The sequence below is a fragment of the Emys orbicularis genome, chromosome 4 (genome assembly GCF_028017835.1).
Source record: "Emys orbicularis isolate rEmyOrb1 chromosome 4, rEmyOrb1.hap1, whole genome shotgun sequence".
In the NCBI taxonomy this organism is placed as follows: Eukaryota; Metazoa; Chordata; order Testudines; family Emydidae; genus Emys; species Emys orbicularis.
In genome coordinates this window covers 33,276,522-33,303,801 of record NC_088686.1, presented here as the reverse complement: position 1 = coordinate 33,303,801, position 27,280 = coordinate 33,276,522, and the positions used below count along the sequence as shown (strand labels likewise).

The following is a 27,280-nucleotide window of genomic DNA, read 5'->3' as shown; positions in this document are numbered from 1 at the left end:
TCTAATATCCTGAGTATTCACCTTAGGAAGGAGCACCTCAAAACAGAATTACCATTTATTTCTCTCATGACAATTACCCAGTGTATGTTGGGAGTACAGGGAAGTTAATTATAATAGCTTGCATATTTAAAACAAAACAAAAACTTGCTGCTAGAAAAGATCTAGATATTAAAAATAAAGATGAATACATTTTCCTCACCAAAATTAACATTTAAAAAATAAAAAATCCAAGTTCCAACTAGATTAAAATATTTAAGTATGTTTTAATAAATATTTACATTAGAATTGTCATATCATTACACATGCAAAGACAAAACTGATACCTTGTCAAACAAGTTTTGGCATTTAACAGTTTATCAATTGAGCTAACTGTTTGGATATTTTTTCAAGAGTTTTACTTATCTTCTTGTTTTGTACAGAGAGCAAGATACTGGAACATATGTGGATATTTATAAATATGTCTTGCTTGGTGTGCATGTATATAGCCTGTTGACAGCAGCAGATTGTAAAGGGTACATTTGGCAGATGTTTACTTCCTGTGCTGCCTAGCAAATTGTAGTAGGCATGTCTTGACATTCCACTGAATTCAAGGGAATGGCTGTATTAAACTGTAGCATACGAGTTGTAGGTGGGGTCCAATAGCCAATTAATTATCGGTAAGTATCATTTTGTGGATTTTGCTGTACTTTCCAGAAAAACAGATGTATTTACATGTGTAAAGCAGCCCACTACAAGATGTGGAACAAATTCTAGGATATTTACAGCTAGTACTGTGGCACAGTAATAGCAAAGTTTTTAACAAATTATTCTTAGTAAGAAAAATATGTGCATAGTCCATTGAAGTCCCAGTCAAAGATAATAGTTGAAGACAGACTTTTGGACATCAACATTCCCTTTTTTGCTTGTTTTTTCTTTTTCTTTTTTGTTGATGTTGTTGTTCTTTCACCATCTTCTTTTAATCTTCCAGTAGCAATTCCAGTTCTTCTATAGGTACCCTTACTCTCAATTCTTTTTCAGTCATTAGATCTAGGGTCTCTTGCAGTTGATCTGGAAAATACTCTATTGCATCCATATACAGCACCTATGAATACAATTTAAAAAAAAACATTTACTCAGCCATCTTTCTGTTCAAGAAAGAGGGACTAGACAGAAAGGAGTACATACAACTAGCAGATGCAATCAGCATTTCAGCATACATAGAAGAAAGAATCAAGATAGGGTGGCAATCCTGTAGTCAGGGGTATGGACTATAAATGACTAGGTCTCTTCTGTTTCTAAAAATATATTTCTTTTATTCAGCAACCAAACGTAGGGTCTGAAATGTGCTGAAGTTCTTGAAGCTCCTTTTAATTTCAATGGGAGTCATAGGTGCTCGCCAATTTATTTATTTTCTGCTATTCTCTGAATTCCTTCTAATTTGTCTTCTACATATTTCTGCTACTGAAGTGCTCAGAATTAAACACGGAACTCAAAACACCATCTCTCCAGGGTCACAGGGAGGGGGATTGTCTCCATGCTTTATACAATACGATTCCTCAACTTATGAAACTGAAAACTCCACTGGCCACTTTATTTATTTATTGTTTGCCTTGCAAATTCACCTCTCATTTGTAGTCAATCTTTAGTATCTTTTACAGTAAGAGATCCCTCAGTTTTCATTCTTTTTCCACATATGTATCATGGCTAATTACATCCTAAACTTCTCAAATTTATTTCTAAATATAAAAATCTTCATTTCTTGATGACCAATTTAAATTTAAAAAAACAAAAACAAAACACTTACCTTTGCCCAGGGACAGTTCTGAAGGGCTTTATAAAACAGTCCTTTGCTCCTTTCTTTATTTCCTAGAGAAAACTGAGGGGGGGGGAAAAAATCCATATTTCAAATAAATTGTGGCTGCTGAAGTGATATTTTATGTCTTCTTAGAAGCAGAGAAACTACCACGGAAAAGTTCAGACAGAGTTTCCCTGGTGAGGAGTCCTTTATGAACAGATTGTATAATAGGCATATATGTAATATGGTATATTATATTAATGGACTATGATATGAGCAATGCCTTTATGAGTTAAGAGTTGGCCCTTCATAACTCACAAGTGGCGGAGTGAAACAGAAACACATCAAAGAATGACAGAAAGAACCTGTTTGACTTCACTTGCAGGACAGCACTCATCTAATACCGCAGTCAAATGTTAGCATTAAGCAAGAACACAACTCCTAGCATGGAAGACCAGGGCTCCAAGGCAAGTACATTAGCAACTGAGCTATACTATCTTTTCCTGCTAATCTCGAAATACTCTGTCATCTTAACTTTTCTCTTTCCTTAAAAAACTAGAATATCTAATTGTTCCATTCCCAGAGTTTCCTCAATTCTAAATTTGCTAAGAAGTGCCCTCCATTTGTCCATACAATGTTAGTATACTGCTATTTGTACGCAAGTAATAATATTTACATGCACAACAATATTTGCATTTTATAAAGGGGTTACACGGGCAAATTCTATCACCTGCCTACAAAAGCGATAAGCCCACAAAAAATGTGCGTAGGAATGATAGTTTCTCACACACAGCAGGAGAAAGGGTTGAGGTCTTCTTGAAAATGTAGACCCTTTTGTTTGCAAAAATTAACTTCGCATCTGCGATAAATTTGGCAGATCTAGCTATACAATTTATAAATTCTGTGTGAGATTATGAGCTCTCTATCTTTAGCAGACTGCAAACTCCATTTTGAATATCTGGGGGTAGATGTTTCCTCTGTTGTACTTTTGCCTCCATAATGGACAAAAATCCCACGGGGGAGTGATACAGGGCTGACAATAAAGGTTCATTAACTCGGGATGGTCCTCTATTCAAATATAAATATAATTGACAACAGATTGACAAACCACTTCTGGGTGGGAGCCTGAGGAGGGCACCTGGCAACAAAGTCACCTGATAAGGATTTGAGGTGACCTGACAGAGACTAGACAGTGATTAAAAGGACAGGAGTTGAGTGATTTGTGATCTTTAGCCACTTTCACCAAGTATCCACACCTACTGTAAGCGCCAACAAAAAACCTTGCTGGAACTATTAAGAGCAAATTGGCCCAGTTTTATAGCACATTATCTTTACTGAAGAATCTTATATGCTATTTACAAGAGCCATTTATAAAGCTTTCATCACGTCAATTCCAAGAGGTTGTTATAATGTCTACATTATCTAGATAAGGAGCATGCAGAACTCCTCAATCAGTATGAAGAAAGTCGTGATCCAGACATCACCACACATGTTGAGACAGCTTGAATATTTCTAGAAGAGATGAGAGCAGGTTAACATGGAACTAAACACCTTGAGATCCAGCCACAAAGCCAGGGCATTAATCAGAAAACTTGGTGCTGCTCAGCAACCTATAGCATAGTGCCAACACCCACTCTCTCCAACAACATTGCTACCCACCTGATAAATGTTGCAAAGGCAGATAAGGACAAAAAGTTTGAAGGAGAGATGAAGAAATAATGACGGCACTAGAAACAGTGTATACCTAAAACTGAAGACTTCAGCCTTTTGCCACAGATGAAACAGAAAGGGCGATCAGAACACTGAAAACACATGAAGCTACGGGCTTGGTAATATCTCAGCTGAATTCCTGAAGAGCCTGGGAAAAACTAGCAAACACTGAGTAACCATTTTGCTATCAAGAGTCATCTAGAAGAGACATCTAGAATTAGATGCAAGAGTCATCTAGAAGAATAAAAAGCCTAAGATCTTGCACAGGACCAAAGGTAATAAATAGTCTTGCCAAAACCTGAGAAAGGCAATTGAGTTGCAGCATATTACCACAACCCGATCTCTTTGTTAAGATTTGTGTACAAACTACCTGAAAGGCTTATCATTCAGAGAATTGCTCCCACCCCTTATCCTGAGTGTAGATCAAGCAGGTTTCAGACCAAACCACAGTACCTGTGGTCAAGTGCTGGCACTCACTGCCTACATCAAGAATGGCTTCCAGACCAGGCAGAAGACAGGTGCAGTATTCCTAGACCTTGCTGCTGCATATAACACGATCTGGCATATAGGCTTAAGGTGCAAAGTGTTATTGGTCCTACCATAACAGGCTGTCAGAGGTGTGGAACTGCTGCTGAGAGGCCGCCAAAACAATGGTATACCTCAGGCTCAGTTCTAGCACTGACACTTTTCAGCCTCTTCACAAATGACCTTCCCTACACCACAGCCAGGCCTTTTATCTATGCAGACAACATCTGTCTGGCAGTGCAGGACCAGGATTTCAGTCACCTAGACAAAGTCTTCCATGCAGATATGAGAAAGTTGGCCCACTATTGTAAAAAATGGAGACTCAAAGTAAGTGTCAAAGACCATTTCCAACTGTTTGCATCTAAACCACACATAAGGCCAACGAACAGCTCAACATCTTCCTGAATGGACTCAGACTGGACAACGACCTAATGCCTGTGTATCTAGATGTCACACTGGGCCACACCTGGACATGCAAGGAACACCTTACCAAGACCTCACTGCAAATAAAGACAAGAAACATCCTGATCAGCCAGCTATCTGGTTCAAACAAGGGAGCCAATGCGAAGTCACTAAAATGTTCTGGGCTTTCCTTGTGCTATTCTGTAGAAGAATATTGCTACCCAATATGGCTTAGCCCCTCTCACATAGGACTAGTGGATATGCAGCTGAATTAAACTATGTATATAACTGGTACCATGAGACCAACCAACCTGGCCTGGCTGTCGGTCCTGCCCCTTCTGACATCAGTTGACAAGTCACCTTACAGAATCTGGGTCCATCACTGTTTACAGAGGTCTCTAATCCACCAATCTACCATTTTAGCTCAAGGCACCCAATTTGGACAATTCCTTTTAAGGAACCTCGATGTCACCTGCAGGCAGCGTACTAGGTGGCAAGAACAAGCTTCCAACATAGCTAGTGCCTATCTCATGACAGATCCAACAGTCCAGTCCCCTGGTTTTGACTTTCCACACCATCTGTGGGCAAAGCTCAATTGCTTCAGATTGAGTGATAAGATATACTTCTAGTGACTATAAGTAGGGCCTTCATGACTCCCCCCATTGGCACTGTGGCCAAGAAGACGTAGATCATATACTTGCAGGCTGCATCCATCGGCAAGAGCTGCCTGGTTTCCTCATGGACTTGCACAATGCCTTACCCTCAGTTATTAAATGGTTAAGTTGTGTACACTGGAACGTCTATGTAAATGCAATTTCAACAATCACCACCAGCACAAGGTATGAAAAGTTGCTGCAGGAACCTGAGTAGGAAGGGGAAGCCCTGCCTATCTGAACACAGATGGGTCCCCAAGAACTCCCAAAGGAAGGATGAACTAAAGTGAGCATTATGTTCAGGTTGTTTGTTGTTTTCTAGATGATCTGTACTCTGTGTATTTCTTGTGCTTTAGTAAAGAATGCTTTAGAATTCTGTGCAGCGTCTGTGCATTTAACAGTTACACCTACCACGAGCCCCCCTGGAAGTAGTAAACCAGAAGGCTCACACTTCTGAATGGCGTTCTGGGAGAGGGTAGGTTCAAACTACAAGGGGAGATTGATAGCTAAGCACTGGTTCCAATGATGGGGCAGTGGGCTGTGTGATCTCAGTGGGGATGACAGAAGATCTGCACCCTGAGAGCATGCTCAGAGGCTGTAAGACTGTCCCTGTTCACTATGCCTGGGCTCTGTTTTAAGCCTCCGGAGTCTGGACAAACAGGATCTAGCAGCTGAATCCCCTCACAGCAGTCTGATGAGTGGCCAAGAGGAAGCTGCTCATCAGAACCTCTGACAGCACCTAGCTAAAGGAAGAAAAATCCTCTTCCTAGAAATGCCAGCTTGGATATCTGATGGGGAAAGTACAGAACACACCAGCAGCACAGAGCTTTAAAACAGTTTTGAGTGCATTGGTTGGCTAGTCTCATTATTTGGTCATCATTTATATGTAAAGATTTTAATAGTTTCTTGCAAAGGGAATATTTTGAATTGACCACGTTTGAAAATAACTTTATGTAAAGGAAACTCTGTGGCAAATCTAGATCTAAACAATGCCTTCCTACACCAACAATTTACAAAGTTCCTTGGGGTCTTCAAGGAGCAGGAGATTTTTCAACTGTAAGTGATTTAACATTTTCACTTGGTTTCACTACATTAATGATTCTATTAAAATCAACAGGTTTCATGCTGAAGTGTAGGATTTCTATTTCACATAGATGAAATATTATTTGTAGATACCAATTGGGTTCTTTTGGGTCACTAAACCTTTTATACTGCATGGTGAGATTTACGAATGCTAGATAGCAACACACTTCATTTAATGGTCACAACTGAGCACTAAAATTTACATCTCCTGTTGTTCTGCAAACAGCTCTCAATATCATTCTGCCTCTAATTCTTTTTTTAAGAATAAATGGGATTTTAGGGGAAGGGGAATACTGAATTAATCCAATACTGAATTCAAAATCCAACTGAATTACTAATTCTGTTAAAGATGGAGAAATACCTTGTCGAAAATACTTAAGACTGAATGAACTAAACACATCTCAAGATCTGATAAGATCTACAGGACTTCCTGGTGACATTGGACAGACATAACATTTACTTTTAAGTGGTAATATCTGCAGAGCTGAACATTACTAAATAATTGGTTTTACCCCTCAAGAAGCTTTTTGGTGCCATCGATGTTAGGTGAAGAATTATTATTGTGTCTTATTCTCATCTGACACCAATAACTCTTCCACAAGTGAAAGTGTAAGGATCACATTTTATCATAGGTAGCATTTTTATCATTCAGACACACATGGTACAAATGTCAAACCAATTTTTGTTTAGCGTTGGGTATGTGACACTGGCAGACCAGGTGCCAGCTCATGCCAAGGCCCAGGGCCTCATTGAGCACTGACAAATGCTTAGCTGGAAACCAGTCCATCTTACCTATGGGTTAAGTTCAGAATAAAAAAGCCCCCCTTTATCTTCCTTTTCTGAAAAGCTTGATCCAAAAAGTTGGAAAATGGAACATTTAGAACACTTAAAGTTCTCAAACTTTAGCAACCTGTGGACCCTCATTTTGATTTTAAATTTTTCACAGACCCCCAAGCTCCCTGCTCAGCCCCAGGCCCCCTGCCCCACCTCTTCCCGTCCCTGTTCCACCCCTGCCCCTCTTCCCGCCACCTCCCATGAGCGCGCCCCATCCCCGCTCCTCCCCCTCCCTCCCAGCATCTCCTGCACACCGCTGAACAGCTGTTCTCTGGCGTACAGGAGGCACTGGGAGGGAGCGGGAGGAATTGACCAGCGTGGCCGGTGGCCCTGGACATGACTCGCAGACCCCCTGGAATACCCTCGTGGACCCCAGTTTGAGAAACCCTGATTTAGAGAAATGATACAAGAGGGGCTCAGAGATCAGATCACTTTCAAAATAGAAAACAGGATGAAACTTTTTATAAAGAAGTGCCCAGCCCACTATGGCCACCTCAGCAGACATTTCCATTTTGACTTTACCAACAAAAACAAAATCTAATGGAGACATAACCATAATTATCGCATATAGCTAGTAAAGCAGCTACAGCTTAATCTTCAAGACCTTAAAGATCCTTATCTGCTGTGCTATCTAAAATAAACTGAGTTGACTTCTATAATTTTCCTATTTGTTCTTCCCCTTTCCTTAACTTCTGTCCACCTATCTTTAAACTGCAAGCTCCATAACAGGGACAGTCCATTCCTGAATGTCTGAAAAATGCCTACCACATTGTGGCTACTGCCATAAGCAAACAGTAATACTACTTAGTATCTCTTACTTGCTAAAACTATGTTGCAAGGACATTACAACTCTTCACTAAACCAACACAGTTTAAATCAGCAGTTCTCAACTGGGGGGCTGCAAACAGGTCTCAGGGGGTCTGCCAAGACCCACTGCCCCACAGGGGCCAGAGTCCCAAGCCCCGCTACCTGGAGCTGAAGCCCGGAGCCCCACTTTCCCACTGCCTGGGGCTGAAGTTGAAAAACACCAAAGCTGCAGAAAACAACTGTTTTTCTGCATATAAAAACCTGAGCAACTGAGCTTTGCGGGGGTCTGGGCAATTGCCCTGCTTGCTACAGGCCCCAGCTTTTACATGCAGAAAAACAGTTGTGACACAGGTGGGCAGTGGAGTTTTTATAGCATGTTGGGGGGAGCTTCAGTAAGAAAAAGGTTGAGAATCCCTGCATTTCCTCAAATATTCCCTTCTGTAGGAACTGATATGACTAACATGTGCACCAAACTTCAAAATGATAAATGTAAGCATCTTTCAACCCACCCATATCATATAGTGCCCACTGTTAACCAGAAATTCCAAATATGGTAAATATAATAAAATTAAGCCCAAACACTGTTCTAATCTCACCAGAAAGTTCAAATACATTCTCCACAGCAATGGACAATGGGCACCATTTTCACTCTGAATTGCGTGTTCAAATAAAGCTTTGATCCGATTTGTTAACCCAGTTTCAGGAATTGTTGAATGTATTTCTCCAACATCTACTCTGAAACAGAAAAGCAAATAATATATACATGAGGTAAACAACTGTGTCCTTATACAAGAAGGCGAGAGTAATTTCACTGCTTCCATTCCACAGAAAATTGCACAAATGTATTAGGAACTTCATGCTGCTTTCTCTGTTAACATTTAGTGCTCTCAGATTAAACTGATTTGGAATATATGCTGGTCCAACTGGCATTTTAATATATAAATCAACAAAAAACACAATGAGGTATTTATTTTTCTTTGTGGAAAGGACGTCTGGCATATCAAAGTAATTATCACTCTAAACTCAGAGTTGAGAAAAATTATCATTTTTTTCTAGGTTATAATATCCTAATTCAATGTAACCTGAGGGCACCTATGGATTCTAGTTTTTACCCAGCATGACATATTACTATTCTTCAGACATTTTAGCCTATATGTTAGAAGTAAATAAAACAAGGCTTTTAGCAACATCAACAATTGTAACACACACACACACAAAAATCAACATATGCTCTCAAGATTATGCAACATATTTAAATTGTCTAATGTGTTCTGCACATTCTGTTCTGCATTCAGAAACATACTGAAGTATGACTAACAATAGTTTAAATAATAAAAATAGTGTAATTAACACAGAATGCTGAAAACAGCACAAAAACATCAGTGATCGGAGATTAAATATTTTTGACACCATTTAAGAATACTGTAGTCAGGCTCAATCACTTGTAGGTGCAAGTTTCCATAACGAATCACAATGGAGTCGGGGGGGGGGGGGGGGGAAGAGAGGTGAATTAAAAGGCTAAAACAAAAACTTAAATTAAGAATAAGTTTGCATTCAACTAACTAGGCTGGGGGGTGCATTTAGCACATAAACTATAACTAGCCTATAAAAAAAAGTTAATGACCTTCAATTTTGCTAGCTCCTTCTCCGTTCTCTAGAAATTTCCCAAAATACATCTTTAGCAAACCTGAAAGAGCAAATAGAGTTTGTAGAGGCTAAAAAGAATCTTTAAAAAGAGCAGAGATTTTATTTACTGAATTCCTCTTATTCCTCATTAGTGGGGGCATTCAACATATTTTATGCATAATTAATCATTTGTATCTTTGTCCTGTAATAGGAATTAATACAAATGGATAATACAATCTGCACAAAGGTGTCTGGGTTAAAGATGACTTCATCCAGGAAAGAATGAAATACTGCAGGGAAAGTAATCTGACCAAAGGCAAACACCAACAGCACAGAGCTGCAATCATCCATTTTTTAAAAGCTTGTAATATTTTGATCTCTTCTCCATGACAGCACTAGGTCTCCTTGATCTCTCTCTGCGCTGCAGTGATACAAATTAAATCACTTAATGCGTTCAGATGATGTAAAATGAGCATTGTGGGCTTTTCATTTATTAAAACAGTCCAGCTAGCATACTAGGCAATTCTTTGCTCACTATAAAAGACCTGAGAATTGCCCCGTCCTCTTTTAATGTCTGAAGGAAGAAGGCATGGGCTATTCTCAAATTTCCACTAATGAGCAAAGATTAATCTGATATTTATGATAATTAGTCATCTGGTGATTTAAAGAGACTTCTCGTTACAATAGTCAACATACAGTATCCAGACTGCAACCAACAGCAAGTTCTAAATTGCAACATGCTGTCTTCCTTTACATTTTATCACAAACTATTACAATTTATGACTTCATTATACTGACACCTCAAGAACAAGACTGTCACTTGTGTGGTTTAAGAAATGTTTGAGGGCAGTGTGATCCAGCAGAAAGAATATGGGACAAGAGTCAGGAGATTTACATTTTATTCATGATTCTGCCACTGATTCACTGTGAGATCTTGAACAAATACCCTCTCCACTTTTACAGATGAGGAAACTGAGGTTTGAAGATAATGACAGTACCCACCCTCTTTAGTAAAGTGATTTGATAGCCACAGATGAAGAGTGAAGTGGACAGTATTACTGTCTGGAGTTCTATTACCTCTGAACATTCTCGACAAGCTTCTTTCTCATCTCCTCTGCTTGGATTGCAAACAGCCACGGCTCTAGGGACTTAGTAGACCTTGTGACACTATCAAAAAATCTTCGTGCTTTGCTAGCATTGTGAGACTTGCTTTGGATCTGGATATATGACCTCCAAAGAGACTGGTTGCTAGGATACAGCTTCAAAGCCTCCGTTAATGCCTCTCGCAGTGGATTTAAAGGGTAAATGCTAACTTTCATATGGTACCTGAGTAAATTTGTGTGCATGAGTGTGACAGCTTCAAGAGCAGTGGGGAAATTATGAATGCCAAGATTTTCTCCAATGCTTTCAAACTTCTGTGAAGCAGAACCTTTAAGCTTTTCAGAAATATGTCTACATATTAATACAGCAGCATCAATCCCAACAGTCAAATACTGGAAAAGTGCATAACAACCAACTAAACTAACCAGTCGGCTAGAACTGCTGGCCTGATCCCAATTAGAGACTGGACTTTCATTTAAATAATCTTGCAACGCATGCTCATATGCCTTCCGAGCTTTCAAGATATTCACAGATAGCACTTGCCCAGTATAAGGTACATATGGTCCACTTTCAGCCAGTTTGGTCAATATATGTAAAGCACGTGACATAACAGTTTCCTCCAAACTCTCTAGTAGCTCCACTTCCAGTGAAGCATAAAGCAGGCTCAGATTACAGAGTTGGGTATTTCTCATTCCTTCAGTGCCTGCCAAGCAAAGAGCTGTATCAAACACTTTTCTAGCATCTTCAGTGTTGCCAAGTAACCATTCCAAGTAAGCATACAGTTTCCAGAGGGAAAGGTTGTTTCGGTTTTCAGATGCCTTAAGGAGATCCTTGGCTAGTTTTTTGCTTTTCTTTCCCTGTAACTTCAGTTTCTTCTTGTTTTTTGCTTGGAGACACTGAACAACCTGCATGGAAAATTGACAGAACAAAATTTGGAGAAAAAAACCCTAAAAAACCCAACCCACAGTTGTATTTGGGTTCATTGTTCTATTTCTGTATTCTTCAGCATCACTAGCCCATTAAAGATTACTGAGTCAACAGCATTCCCCATAGGCACAACCACTGGGAGGACGAGGGGGAAAAAATGCCCTCACCACCTTAGCTTCGCTCTTATGCCAAAAAAATTAATCTGTTTCCCTCCCCATGCTGGGCCACCAGCCAGCTCATGTCATATGTCACTTATACTGCAGGGAGTGGTTGTATGGAACAGAGAATCAGCAAAGAGAAACTGAGGCCTTCTCCACACCAGGATTTTTAGCCACCAGTGCAGCTACACTGCTGCAAGCCTCTATCGTAGACTCGGAGTGTGAGTGTAAACCCATTACTTACCAATGTGCTTTACTATGGTTTAAAACTGTGATAAGATATACCAATGCATCCTACCTACAACTAGGGATCTGCACTAGTACCTTCACTGGTGAAGCTACACCAGAGGCTAAAAACCCCTTTGTAGGCCTAAAAAAGACTGAATCCTTTGCCAAGTGTCTGATCTGTTTACTGCAGGTGAATACCACTCCCTATCAAGCTGCCTTCACATGCATTCCACCCATATTAGTATTTCATGACAGGCAATTTGGGAAGACTTTGCAAAGTGCTGAAAATGTTATTACAATTTAAAGCAAAGAAACTCTTTCCTCTGCCCCAGTATTCTTTGTCAACCTCTCAAAAATATACCCAATTTATATAAAGCAACAGAGAGTCCTGTGGCACCTTAAAGACTAAAGGATGTATTGGAGTATAATTTTCGTGGGTGAATGCCCACCTCAATTATATATAGGTTCATCATTCTTATTGATACATTTTTTACTCTTATAATAAATTTAAAGGGGATTGTAAAAAAATTTTTTTTTTTTACACTTTGAATAAGGGGTCACCAACCTGAAACGGTTGAGAAAACACTGCTCTATACAGTCAGACACAATCATGGCTAGTAGAATTAAAACTGAATTACATGATCAGATTCTACTTTCCAAATGATACTATACTATTTTTTCAACAATGTAATGTGAGTAGCGAGTTTCCTTGTTAAGTACTCAGGTACCATATCATTTTGGCACCCAGCTAAGTATTACACAAAATGTCTTGGTAGATTAGATTTCATAGGAGCTCTTGCCTCACTAACTGTGCATCTTGCATAACCATCGCTTATGGACTCTCTCTAGCATACACTAAGTATTACACAGTAATAGACAATGTAATGTATCTAAGAATGTAGAAAAATTATACTATTTTTCAAAGAATAACATGTTATTGTGTAATTATAGACTATTGTGATATATATGCATAAGTGAACAGAGTTAAAGCTGAGTACACCACCTTAACTATAGCTTTTCCTGACGTTTGAGTGCTCAACCTCCACTTTATCTTAATGTTGCTTATTTTAATGGTATAAAAAATGTGCACACAGAGACAGTGCACAAATACTTAATTACCTTTGAGATTTCATATTGTAGCCAACAGACAGAAAGGTGTGACTTTTCCTTTCCTGAAAACAACGGTAATATTAAATGAAAGACATTCTGTATGAACTCCTCTCCTTCCTTACAGTGTCCTATGCGCTGTCTCCCTCTGGTCATTGTGTCCATATGGCCAATACTATTGACTCCAGAAAGCAGTGAGTCAAAAGAAGTCAGTGGCTTTTCAGACTGCCCAGTGTCAAAGATACTGTTCTCATCCATAGCGATATAGAGATTTGAAGGAAAGAGACTACACCCACATGGGACTCCCACGAATTGCAGAAATGAGTATAGCAGCTGAAACTGAAGATCTGGGCTAGAAAGTCTGATTAAAGATGACCCAAGATCATCAAACAATACCTAGAAAAAGGAATAAAATAGTTAATTTAATTATAATTCAACCAAATAAGTCTATAATTTATCAAGCAGCTTTCTGAGTTAAATGAAGATTTTCAAAAATGAATATGAAATGATGATGGAACTTGATTCGAATTAAGAAAAACATGGCAAATTAGACGAGTAATAGCCCCCTTCCAGAGAAGACTGCAGGCCCAATCTGCAGATAATAGACTTCTACAGTTCTGGATTACTGAAAGGAGTGCAGGATCTCCAATGACCTCTTCAAGAAACTTATATACAGGGGTCCAAAAGGAATAGTTTAAAAATTATTCCTTATATTGTTTTATTTGTCTTTACCTTGATGCTAATGTCTGATCACTTATTCTAACTATATTTTCTTTGTCTAAAAATCTAACTTTCCTCTCTCTATTTGCACGGGTTTCAGTTTTACTTATTTCTCCTGGTTCTATAATAAAATTATAATTGATTATATGTATCACAGTAGTGCGTAGAGCTCAAGACCCCATTGTGTTAGTCATTGAACAAACATATAACAGACGGTCACTGCCCCAAAGAGCTTGCAATCTAAGTGTAAGAATATAGTATCTTATATAAAATAACTAACTACTCTGGGTGATTATTTACTTTTTGTTAGTTTGTTTTTTCCCCATGTTCTGAAGTCAGATGCTTATTTTTTAAGTGGTCAGCTTTCAGGCAGCAAAATGGTCTTTCAGTTTGCTCATTTAATAAGGAAGTCTTTTTTTCTAAATGCAGGTTTTATTAACCACTCTGCAGTGCATCTCAGAACGTTTATAAAGATTAAGTCTCACAAGACTTCCATTTTACAGATGAGGAAAAAAATCAAGGAACAGAGAGGTCAAATGACTTGCCCAAAGTCAGACAAAAGAGCCCACAGGACAGATATGCAAATACAACACAGAACCAGTCCGACACTTGAACTTTACTGAAACATAAGTGATTGAGTTACTGTCTGTGTCTGTTCCTCTGTAGAAATGCAATGGCAAGTAATGAGGTGGGATGTATGTGGAACTGGGAGTGGGATTTGGGAGGGGAGAAACAGAGAGCACAAACAGCTTGAGCTCCTTCCCTCACCTGGTACAACTCCAAAGGCAGCCACAAGGCTCCATGCAGCTCTCCTTGAGAACAGGGGCTGACTAGCAATGATAGCAGCTCTACACTCCTCAACATATGCACATGACCAAGGGGACTGGGGACATGGAGTGTCACTAGTACCCGGAGACAAGTGCTGAGGGAGGTGAGTGCTGCACCCTTTAAAGAAAAATGTATGGTATTATGATTGCTACTAATGCGCAAACTTCTTCCAGCACTCATGGAGCTATTATGCCTTCTTCCCTAGGCAGGCAAAGGGCCTCCCAGCCACTATTGCTTAGTGCTTTGTTTCTGCATACCTGCACACCAAGGAGCAGAAGAATGGTATTAACAAGGCAATGGCCAAGTTCACTGTCTATTTAGAACCCTTTGGGCAACAGTAAAATTGCCAAAATCACATCAGTTTCATACTGCTTGAAAAAGCAATGCATGACAGAGGCAGGTACTCAGCTATTCACAAGGAATGAGAACACAACTGGAAGAATGGTAAAGAGGCTGTGGGAGAGGGAGAGTAACGGACACCCTCCCCACTTCTTACAGCAGTTAGGGAAGTCTGGAAAGGAGAGGAGAGACAGAAAGATTACTTACCTGTACAGTAACTGGAGTTCTTCAAGGTGTTTCATCCTTATGGGTGCTCCATGTGAGGATTTGCATGTGCCCATGCACTCTTGATCAGAGATTTTTGTCATCAGTCCATGGGTCCACACTTGCACCCTACACATTCTCATGCTCTTATATAAGGGTACAAGAAGGGGTGGACCCACCACCACTCCAGTTCCTTTTCAACCATAAAGTCCAAAGCAGAGGGGAAGGAGAGTGGGTAGTGGAGCACCCATACTTCCTATCTTTCCTATGTAGTGGGATAGTTTGCTCTTGTGCCCTTAATAATGGCAGTTTTTCAAAGAGACAACTTTCTCTAACTGTCTTTCCCTTAGACTTGCTTCCCAAGGGAACTTACCTACCAACTCCCTGAATTTGCTAAAGTCTGCCTTCTTGAAATACATGGTCTTTATTGTGCTGTCTTCCCTCCTACCATTCCTTAGAATCATGAACTGTATCATTTCATGATCACTTTCATCCAAGCTGCCTTCCACTTTCAAATTCTCAACCAGCTCTTCCCTATTTGTCAAAATCAAATCTAGAACAGCCTCTCCCCTAGTGGCTTTCTCCACCTTCCAGAATAAAAAATGGTCTCCAATACTGTCAAGGTTCCTTCCCCACTCTGAACTTTAGAGTACAGATATGGGGACCTGCACGTGAACCTCTAAACTGAATTACCAGCTTAGATCTAGTTTTGCTGCCACCACTCCCAAGTACTAACTCCCTTCCCTGGGTAGCCTTGAGAGACTTCTCCACCAATTTCCTGGTGAACATCGATCCAAACCCTTGGATCTTAAAACAAGGAGAAATTAACCATTGCCCCTCCTTTCCCCCACCAATTCCTAGTGAGTCCAGATCCAATCCCCTTGGATCTTAAAACAAGGAAAAATCAATCAGGTTCTTAAAAAGAAGGCTTTTAATTAAAGAAAGAAAGGTAAAAAATCATCTTTGTAAAATCAGGATGGAAAATAACTTTACAGGGTAATTAGATTTAAAGAGCCCAGAGGAACCCCCTCTAACCTTAGGTTCAAAGTTACAGCAAACAGAGGTAAACCCTCTAGAAAAAAGGAACATTTACAAGTTGAGAAAACAAAGATAAACCTAACACGCCTTGCCTGGCTGTTACTTACAAGTCTGAAATATGAGAGACTTGTTCAGAAAGATTTGGAGAGCATGGATTGATGTCCGGTCCCTCTTAGTTCCAAGAGCGAACAACCCCCAAAACAAAGAGCACAAACAAAAGCCTTCCCCCCCACCAAGATTTGAAAGTATCTTGTCCCCTTATTGGTCCTTTGGGTCAGGTGTCAGCCAGGTTACCTGAGCTTCTTAACCCTTTACAGGTAAAAGGATTTTGGTGTCTCTGGCCAGGAGGGATTTTATAGTATTGTACACAGGAGGGCTGTTACCCTTCCCTTTATAGTTATGACAAATACATTCCAAGAACTTGTTGGAAATCTGTGCTTTGCTGTGTTATTTTCCCAACAGATGTTTGGGTAGCTGAAGTCCCCCATCACCACCAAGTCCTGTGCTTTGGATGATTTTGTTAGTTTATAAAAAAAAAAAAAAAAAAAAAGGCGCCTCATTCACCTTCTCTTCCTGGTTAAGTGGTCTGTAGTAGATCCCTACCATGACATGACACTTGTTTTTACCCCTTTTATCTTTACCCAGAAACTTTCAACAAGTCTGTCTCCTATTTTCATCTCAACCTCAGTCCAAGTGCATACATTTTTGATATATAAGGCAACACCTCCTCCCTTTTTTCCCTGCCTGTCCTTCCTGAGCAAGCTGTACCTTTCTATACCATATTTCCACCAAGTCTCTGTGATACCAACTATGTCATAGTTGTGTTTATTAACTAGCTTTTCCAGTTCTTCCTGCTTATTCCCCGTACTTCTCACATTAGTATATAGACATCTAAGATACTGATCTGATTTTCCCCCTATGTTCTCTCTTGTCTCTCCTTTATCCCTGCTATAATAGCCCATGTTCCCCCCAGTTTCCGATCCTTCTCCCAAGAGGATCCACAGATGCCGGTGTTCTTGGTGAGACCTCAGAGTGCACTTCAAGGGAGGAAGGGTGGAAAGGGAAGGTGGTGGAATTCTGGACAAACCCATCTGAGTCCAGAAAGTGTCCTTACCCATGTCCAGTGGATGAGGAACAGGTGTCAATACTTTGAGTCAAGGAAGGATAGGCAACCGCATCAGTAATGACAGCCGAGCCTTCATAGAAGGGTGCGGTGGTATAGTACCAGATGGTAATGTCAATACGTGTGGGAAATCCCTCTCAGTAGCCCTCAGCAGAGGTGATTTGGGTTCTTCCAGGATTCGAAGGTCTTAATGAAAGAGGATCCTGGATGATACCAGAGAATCTGGGTACTGATTTTCGGGAGTCATCATGTCGAGAGATACCTGGAATGGTACCGAAGTACGGTCCATGTGCTCTCTCTCGTGGCCTGAGCACAGTGACACCAAGACTCAGGACTCAGTCATCGTCCTGAGTCTTCAAGGAATCCTTTTGTTTAGAAAGCTCCTATTCTGGTACCAACACTGGTACTGCACAAGGCTTCTCAGTACGCATTATGAAATTGTACTGGGATTTCAGTACCAGAGGAGGGAAAAGCCTTAATGGTACCTATACTGGGACATGAAGTCTCCTTGTTCCCTAGTTAGAGGGTGACTTTCTCCCTTCTCTTGGTATCTTTCTCAGGGAAATGGGGTCTCTTCTTTTCAGATGTTCTTGAAGACTCTGAAGGCTCCCCTCTCAGGTCTTTGGTTATCGAGCAGAGGCTTGGGCAGCCACTGGAGCATTCTGAGCAGTTGAACAATAGGGGGGACTCGGACCCTGCAAGTCTCAGGGAATATTCTATAAGAAGCAGTTTCAAACAATTCGCCTTCAGCTTTCTGGATATGCTGCTGATCAGATGCTACACTTGGAGGGGACATGCGCCTCTTCAAGGCAGCTGGAATGCCCCTTGCTGACAAGGAAGGGCCTGTGGCAGGATCTTTGGCATAATCCATGAAGAAAGGCCATGGAAGGAGAGGGGCTGAGTGGAACAGGCAAAACAATACTGAGAGACAAAGACACCCCCACGCTCCCAAAAAAGCACAAAGCTGTGCTAAATTAAACAAGAAAATGATGAAATAAAGAAAAAAGTCAGCAAACTGGGTCAGCAGGCTACCAGACACCATGACGCTCAGTCTCAAGCCACAGGTGGTTGAGAAGGAACTGCAGTGGCAGAGCATCCGCCCCTTCCTATATACTCTCATATCAGAGCAAGAGGTTATGTAGGGAGCAGGCATGGAACCACAGACACTGCTGACAAAAATCTCCTGACATGAAGAAACAATAGTGAGGATAATTTGAAGAAATTCCTTTTCCCTTAGAGCAGCTACAGCAGTAGAAGTTTAAAATTTGTAAGACACCTACTAGCAAGAGGTTACTATAATGGTGGAAGCCTTCAAGCAGGGGTAGAAGTCTCAGCACCTTCTTCCTTTCAAGCACATGAAATGACAAGGGTACTGGGCTCATAAGCAGAGTATGGCCTCTAGATCTTGCTGAGAAGCGCGTCCCCCCTCTCCTCCCCCCCATCCTTGTCTTTTGCAACTTCCTTGGTTAGGAAGTTTTCAGAACCCACAGCAGGGGCACCTTAACTATTTCACTCCAGGCGGTGTGTCAGGAATAGATCAATAGGAACACAGCAATTCCATCTGATAAGATTAATGCAAGTAAGCGTGCTCTATCTAAAACTGCAGTTTATTAGATTTAAGCACACACAGACATAAGCAATAGGTTTAGCACATCCCAGATATTTACTTAATATCTGGAACAGTACTGAGTAATTAACAGCAGGTTTGCAGTTGCCAGTTTCTCACCCAATGGGGAGAAAAGGTGTCCGGAAAAACGTCTTTCAAGATGGCTTCAGAGGACTGCTCCAAAGTACACTCTATTATCTAGACTTTTTATAACTAACTTCTGTAAAACACATAGGTCATAATGACCCCTACTAGATCATTACTTTTCCTAACTTTCAATAAACTTTCTAATATCAGAGGCATCCAAACTCAAGGTCTTCCTTCCACCAAGGTTTTCAGTCTCAGTTGTTTATTTTCCTCTCCCCTCCTCGCATTCTGATTAGCAAAACTGCCAGTAGTTTTGACCTTGCTTCTGAAAGCCAGTCTACAAATTAACCCTTAACTATGTGGTGTTCTATTTCATTAATTCATGGTGGCTGAATGCACATAATATGGTTGCAATTAGCTTGATCACATTCTGGGGTACACACAACCCTCAAATCCAGAGCAACACCTTGACTATAGAGATTATGGTTTGATGTCTGGTAAATTTTTCAAGCCTTGACTTATAAAACTGTAGGGACAGTTCAAGCATGGTCGTGATTTTATGAACAAGGACTTATCTGCACAAACATTGGACTGGGAACACCACCACACTTCAGAAATGCCACCACAGAGCTATCACTCACCACTGACACAGGCTGGATATAAACCAATGACCTACAGGTCAAAGGCTCCCACTACCAATCCCTAGGGCCGAGTTTTTCAAACTGTAGGGCACAATCAACTAGGGGGCAGGGGCAAAACAACCAAAAAAAAAAATTCAGCCAAACCTTGCAGTAGCTAGGACCCAGAGACAGTCTGAGGAGAGAAGGAGCAGCACATTCCACCCCCACCCCTAACCCACAGCAGCTCCTCCCTTCTCGATGCCTGCACTGTGCTCAGCTCCAGGGGAGGTGAAGCAGTATGTCCAATAGGCTTTGGTGCCAACAAGACAGCTCCAGCTTTGTGAAGTAACACAGTTCTGGAGCTAAACAATAAGAGGGAGAAGCATCACCTCAACCCCCATGCCGTTTCCTAGTTCCACTAGTCTTCCACTTCCTTCTGGGAACTTCCCTCCCTGCAACATAATATCTGATCTCCATGAGCCCCATCAGCCTACCCTCACCAACAAGTACCTCCTCACTCCCTGGAACAATCTTACCTCAAGCCCATCAGTCGGTTTGGGGGGGGGGGGGGGGGGACTTCATGGCTCCCAGCAAGAAACCACTGGTGAATTTTCAGTCCCACCCAAGTAAAAAAAAAAAAAAATTTCAGAACCACTGCCCTAGAGATATCCAAGATCTTCCAAAATTATTATTTTTTGTTTAAAACAATTATGCATGGAGTCCTTGACAGATTAACTTAAATGTAAAGAAATCACACACACACACACACACACACACACACACACACACACACACACACACACACACACACACACACAGAGTCTTATATATCACAATGACCTGTCTCTCTGGGTCTTCACAATCTTCTTCAGTCTGCTTTTTAGTTTTGTCAGGTCGCCAAGGCAGCCAATGCCTTGTTTCACGGGAACATTCAATGTCCAGCCAAATTTGCCATTTAGGTAGAGTTTTATCCTTTATTTCTTGATCTTCATCTACATCTTCCTCATCCTCATCTACAAAATAAACAAACAAAAAACCCAGACACTAAAATTTTAAGTCACCCATCCAAAAACTTAAACTTCATATATGGAAAATACATTAAAATAGAAACACAAGCAGTCTTAGTGGACTGGGCACAAGATTGAGAACTGAAAAATTCTAAGTTCTCATTCTGGTTCTGACACCAACTCCATGTGTGGCCTAAAGAAAATCATAATTTGCTCTGTCTTATTTACCCCATATGTAAAATGAGCATCACGCTTACTTACGTCATATGTACAGAATGCGTTTTAAAAATGCAAAGCACTAGCTGTATGCAAAGTATTACTAAGGAATTAAACATTACAAATTAAAATTGGTATCATTGTTTTAAACTGACTGATATTTTCAATGACTGTTTAATTTTACATGCATTAGATCTTGCCAATGCAATTAAATACTTCTCAGATTAAAAATATTCACTGAACCTAAAATCCAAGTATTAGAATCAGACTACAGTTTTATAATGTACAGCAGGATTTTAGATGGTTAAAAGCTTTTTTTTTTTGGGGGGGGGGGGGGGAGGGGGGCTGTGATTTCAATTCTGTATGGAAAAATGTGTAACCTAACACTAGGATTGCAGGGGAAATTTTTCAAAACCATGGGGTTAGCTGCAGTTTTTATAGAGGAAAATTGCCATTCCTCCAGCCCACCCTCACAAAACTACTGTAGCACCAACTCTAAGCTCTTGTTCCTGTCATCTAGCATTGACAGAAACTCAACTCTCTCCCCCACACTTCAGATAAAACAGGTAATGATGAGACCTTCAGTCCCTGTACTCTCTCCTTGAACCTATACTCTCCACTTCAACCAGCTCTTTCATGAGAAACAGCAGCACTCCCTTAGGCCTTGGCTACACTTGAGAGTTACAGCGCACTAAAGCCGCCCACAGCGCTGTAACTCACTCCCCATCCACACTGGCAAGGCACTTACAGCGCTGTATCTCCGTGGCTACAGCGCTGCAGGTACTCCACCTCCCCAAGAGGATTAACAGCTGGTGCAGAGTGGCTGAGACGCTGGTGCTCCAGTGTAAACGGGGAGTAACCTTATTACGCAGTGATTGACCTCCAGAAACTCCCCATAATCCTTTTAAGTGAAGGTTCCGCTCCTTGTTTTGTTGTGATGCCTCTCTTTGTTTTGTTGCGAACTCCCGTGGCTCCGGGAGCTGCTTATAAAAAAAACAAAACACAACTACTGTTTGCTGTGAATGAGTAGAGGCAGGCAAGGGGGCTCCCTTTGGAACGCCCACAGCTAATGTTTGCTTGAAGAGAGAGGGGGGTGGGGGGGATCCGTTTCCGCAAGTGGCTGCTTATCTGGTCTGTGAGAAAAAAACAAACAGCTGCTGTTTGCTTTCAGTGAGTGAGAGGGGGTGGAGGAGGGAGGGGGGTCGGAACTTGCAAGGCAGGGTGCTGACACAATGCACCGCTCCCAATGCCGCTGCAAATGCTGCAAATGTGGCCATGACAGTGCGCTGGCAGCTGTCAGTGTGGACAGACTGCAGCGCTTTCCCTACGCAGCTGTACGAAGACAGGTTTAACTCACAGCGCTGTACAGCTGCAAGTGTAGCCAAGGCCTTAGTCTTCTAAGTTACCATTTCACACCTAGGACAACAGCAAGGTGAAAGGTCTCCAGCAGGCACTGCTGAACAAAGGGGGTGGGGTCGTCACAGGGCAAAATGCTCCTATCTCTCTGCCCCACATGAAGAGGGAAGCAAGGCTCTACTATACTGCTGTGTGAGAGATGTTTGACTGTGGAGGCAATGCATCCTTCCAGAAGTAGCATCACAGACAACAACCCCTAGTGAGGCAAGGGGAAGCCAACAGAATCGTAAAGTTTAAGCTGGAAAGTATTACCAGGATCAGTGCTGCTACGATTCTGCTCCAGAAGAAAATTTCACTCAAATATATTCAAAGGGGCTCATAAGGATAGTATCTTTAACCCATGCAGATACAGGTAGGTGTCAGCTGAATATTCACATCCCTCTCCCTTGAACGATGGGCTGGGGAAATGGGGGAGGGGCCATTTTCAAGGAAAGATGGACAATCATGGAATCCATTTTTCCATGAGCAACATAACAAAAACACACGAGACAAGTGCTTTGGGATTTAAAATCACTACAGCACTTAACTAAATGAAGGAGGGAGGACACCAAAGCCCTGAGGTAAGTGGGGAAGTGGGATACCGGGAGTAAGCATGAGCAGGACAGCACAAGAGGGGAGGGCTCCTGCCTCATACTGAGAAAGCAGGACTATCAGCGAGTTATCTTAAGTGCCTATACACAAATGCAAGAAGCCTGGAAAACAAGCAGGGAGAACTGCAAGTCCTGGCACAGTCAAGGAATTATGATGTGATTGGAATAACAGAGACTTGGTGGGATAACTCACATGACTGGAGTACTGTCATGGATGGATATAAACTGTTCAGGAAGGACAGGCAGGACAGAAAAGGTGGGGGAGTTGCATTGTATGTAAGAGAGCAGTATGACTGATTCAGAGCTCCAGTATGAAACTGCAAAAAAACCTCAGAGTCTCTGGATTAAGTTTAGAAGTGTGAGCAACAAGGCTGATGTCGTGGTGGGAGTCTGCTATAGACCACCAGACCAGGGGGATGAGGTGGACGACGCTTTCTTCCAGCAACTAACAGAAGTTACTAGATCACAGGCTCTGGTTCTCATGGGAGACTTCAATCACCCTGATATCTGCTAGGAGAGCAATACAGTGGTGCACAGACAATCGAGGCAGTTTTTGTAAAGTGTAGGGGACAATTTTCTGGTGCAAGTGCTGGAGGAACCAACTAGGGGCAGAGCTCTTCTTGACCTGCTGCTCACAAACGGAAGAATTAGTAGGGAAAGCAAAAGTGGATGGGAACCTGGGAGCCAGTGACCATGAGATGGTCGAGTTCAGGATCCTGACACAAGGAAGAAAGGAGAGCAGAATACGGACCCTGGACTTCAGAAAAGCAGACTTTGACTCCCTCAGAGAACTGATGGGCAGGATCCTTTGTAGCCCACGAAAGCTTATGCTCTAATAAATTTGTTAGTCTCTAAGGTGCCACAAGTACTCCTGTTATTTATGAGGGGGAAAGGAGTCCAGGAGAGCTGGCTCTATTTTAAAGAATCCTTATTGAGGTTGCAGGAAGAAACCACCCTGATGTGTAGAAAGAATAGTAAATATGGCAAGCGACCAGCTTGGCTTAACAGTGAAATCCTTGCTCACCTTAAACGCAAAAAAGAAGCTTACAAGAAGTGGAAGATTGGACAAATGACCAGGGAGGAGTATAAAAATATTGCTCAGGCATGCAGGAGTGAAATCAGGAAGGCCAAATCACACTTGGAGTTGCAGCTAGCAAGGGATGTTAAGAGTAACAAGAAGGGTTTCTTCAGGTATGTTAGCAACAAGAAGAAAGTCAAAGAAAGTGTGGGCCCCTTACTGAATGAGGGAGGCAACCTAGTGACAGAGGATGTGGAAAAAGCGAATGTACTCATTGCTTTTTTTGCCTCTGTCTTCACGAACAAGGTCAGCTCCCAGACTACTGCACTGGGCAGCACAGCCTGGGGAGGAGGTGACCAGCCCTCTGTGGAGAAAGAGGTGGTTCAGGACTATTTAGAAAAACTGGACATGCACAAGTCCATGGGGCCAGATGCACTGCATCCGAGGGTGCTAAAGGAATTGGCGGATGTGAATGCAGAGCCATTGGCCATTATCTTTGAAAAATCATGGCGATCGGGGGAGGTCCCAGATGACTGGAAAAAGGCTAATGTAGTGCCCATCTTTAAAAAAGGGAAGGAGGAGGATCCGGGGAACTACAGGCCAGTCAGCCTCACCTCAGTCCCTGGAAAAATCGTGGAGTAGGTCCTCAAGGAATCAATTCTGAAGCACTTATAGGAGAGGAAAGTGATCAGGAACAGTCAGCATGGATTCACCAAGGGCAAGTCATGCCTGACCAACCTAATTGCCTTCTACGACGAAATAACTGGCTCTGTGGACGAGGGGAAAGCAGTGGATGTGATATTCCTTGACTTTAGCAAAGCTTTTGATACAGTCTCCCACAGTATTCTTGCCAGCAAGTTAAAGAAGTATGGGCTGGATGAATGGACTATAAGGTGGATAGAAAGCTGGCTAGATCGTCGGGCTCAACGGGTAGTGATCATGGCTCCATGTCTAGTTGGCAGCCGGTATCAAGTGGAGTGCCCCAAGGGTCGATCTTGGGGCCGGTTTTGCTCAATACCTTCATTAATGATCTGGAGGATGGTGTGGACTGCACCCTCAGCAAGTTTGCAGATAACACTAAACTCGGAGGAGTGGTAGATATGCTGGAGGGTAGGGATAAGATACAAAGGGACCTAGACAAATTAGAGGATTGGGTCAAAAGAAATCTGATGAGGTTCAACAAGAACAAGTGCAGAGTCCTGCACTTAGGACGGAAGAATCCCATGCACTGCTACAGACTAGGGACCAAATAGCTAGGCAGCAGTTCTGCAGAAAAGGACCTAGGAGTTACAGAGGACGAGAAGCTGGATGAGAGTCAAAAGCGTGCCCTTGTTGCCAAGAAAGTTAACGGCATTTTGGGCTGTATAAATAGGGGCATTGCCAGCAGATCGAGGGACGTGATCATTCCCCTCTATTCGACATTGGCGAGGCCTCATCTGGAGTACTGTATCCAGTTTTGGGCCCCACACTACAAGAAGGGCGTGAAAAAATTGGAAAGAGTCCAGTGGAGGGCAACAAAAATGATTAGGGGGCTGGAGCACGTGACTTATGAGGAGAGGCTGAGGGAACTAGGATTATTTAGTCTGCAGAAGAGAAGTATGAGGGAGGATTTGATAGCTGCTTTCAACTACCTGAAAGGGGGTTCCAAAGAGGATGTATCTAGACTGTTCTCAGTGGTACCAGAAGACAGAACAAGGAGTAATGGTCTCAAGTTGCAGTGGGGGAGGTTTAGGTTGGATATTAGGAAAAACTTTTTCACTAGGAGGATAGTGAAGTACTAGAATGGGTTACCTAAGGAGGTGGTGGAATCTCCTTCCTTAGAGGTTTTTAAGGTCAGGCTTGACAAAGCCCTGGCTGGGATGATTTAGTTGGGGATTGGTCCTGCTTTGAGCAGGGGGTTGGACTAGATGACCTCCTGAGGTCCCTTCCAACCCTGATATTTTATGATTCTATGAAATGGAGGTGGCAGCTACTGCAGCAATGAATCATCACAGCCCAAGACAAGGAGATGGTTTCTAATTCAAGGCAGGAGGGACATTGCATGTCTGACTTCCTTGCCTCTGGGCTAGGCCTGCCATATCAAATAAATATATAAAAAATGGTCAAGAAATAGTGGGATTTGCAACATAGTTAAAATGAACACGAAAGAACCATTTTTCAAATATCAAACACTATCAGGCACCAAATCCACATGCTCAAATTCTAAGGATAAACCTTGCCACTGTCTTCATATCTCAATGAAACCCCTATACCCGATACTGACTGGGATGGGCAATGCAGGTTATGTTACACATATTTACGGATATGATTTAGTCACAGAGGTTAAGGAAGTCATGGATTCTGTGATTTTACTGGACCTCAATGACTTTGCTTCAGTTGGCAGCAGCGGGGATGGAGCTGGGTCTGTGCACCCCCGACCGGCAACTTCGGCTGGAGCCGGGGACGTACAACCCTGACCCACAGCTTTGCTAGAGCTGGGGCGGTGCTCCCCCCTCACAACTGCAGCAGAAGCTGGGGCTGTGCACCCCGGACCCGTGGCTTCAGCCAGAGTCAGGGCTGCACACGCGCCTCGCAGCTACAACAGGAGCCTGGGCTGTGCCCCCACCCATGCAGCTGCGGCTGGGGCTGTGCGCCCCACAGCTTCCCATCAGTGCGGGAGCCGGGGCTGTGCACCGCTGACCCTCAGTCCCGGCTCTATCGGGGCTGGGGCTGGAGCTGTTTCTGTATGCTTCTGCCCCACGGCTTCGGCCAGGGCTCCAGCTGTCATTCCTTCCCCTTCCCATTGCAGCCCTCGCCCCACCCCATTATTTTTAGTAAGAGTCTTGCACAGGTCACAGCTCCCATGAATTTTTGTTTATTGCCTGCCACCTGTCTGACTTTTACTAAAAAAACCAGACAAAATCTTAACCTTACACATAGTACAAGACTGAAGAGCAAACTGTTGGAGTTCATATGTGCACCAAAGCAGACTTAATTTGAGTACAGTAACTGGTAAGGCTCTCCAACTTATAGGAAGATCATGGAAAGTAGATTAGGATGCAGAAATGGCATGGAGGTTGGAAATGGAATATAAACTGGAGTTTCTAGTTTTAGGTTGTTCTAATTTCAAATAAATCTCTATTTTTTTTAAAGGGCAATATATTTTTAACTTTACCTCTATCTTGGTGAAGATTTTTGTCTGGGAATAGCCTGTAACATGCAAAGGCACATGAAGAAAACTACAGTATATTTCCCTCAGCCCATGTGGCTTAATTTATTTTTGACATATAGATATTTATGGTAACTCTCAGTGTTCTCAGGCTATGAGTAAAACCAGAAGCCTTTATGAGTTAATAAATAGGAGAAAGCAAAGAAAAAACTTGTCAAAAACAAATGTATGAAAGGGTACAGTTTTACCAGGTTTATTGATGATAATCCAGCCTCCCTTTTCTTGTTGATGCATCCATGATTTCCAGCCTTTTGCTCCTTTTTCTCCAAACCGAGGCTCTCCACTATCCCAAAATGGTTCAAAGAACTCCACCTATTATTGAGGC

At 42.0% G+C, this 27,280-nt stretch overlaps 1 protein-coding gene across 1 annotated transcript in view; it reads right to left on the bottom strand.

The window, feature by feature from the left end:
• Positions 1 to 944: 944 nt before the first annotated feature.
• Positions 945 to 27,280, bottom strand: part of NRDE2 (NRDE-2, necessary for RNA interference, domain containing) — a 67,690-nt gene continuing 41,354 nt past the window's right edge. Inside the window, exons 8-14 of the mRNA XM_065403633.1 lie at positions 27,144 to 27,267; positions 20,341 to 20,513; positions 12,948 to 13,331; positions 10,492 to 11,420; positions 8,385 to 8,523; positions 1,784 to 1,855; positions 945 to 1,081 (exon numbers count right to left, since the gene is read on the bottom strand). Coding sequence (XP_065259705.1) covers positions 956 to 1,081; positions 1,784 to 1,855; positions 8,385 to 8,523; positions 10,492 to 11,420; positions 12,948 to 13,331; positions 20,341 to 20,513; positions 27,144 to 27,267 — 1,947 coding nt within the window. The 3' untranslated portion in view covers positions 945 to 955. The remainder of the gene's footprint in view (positions 1,082 to 1,783; positions 1,856 to 8,384; positions 8,524 to 10,491; positions 11,421 to 12,947; positions 13,332 to 20,340; positions 20,514 to 27,143; positions 27,268 to 27,280) is intronic.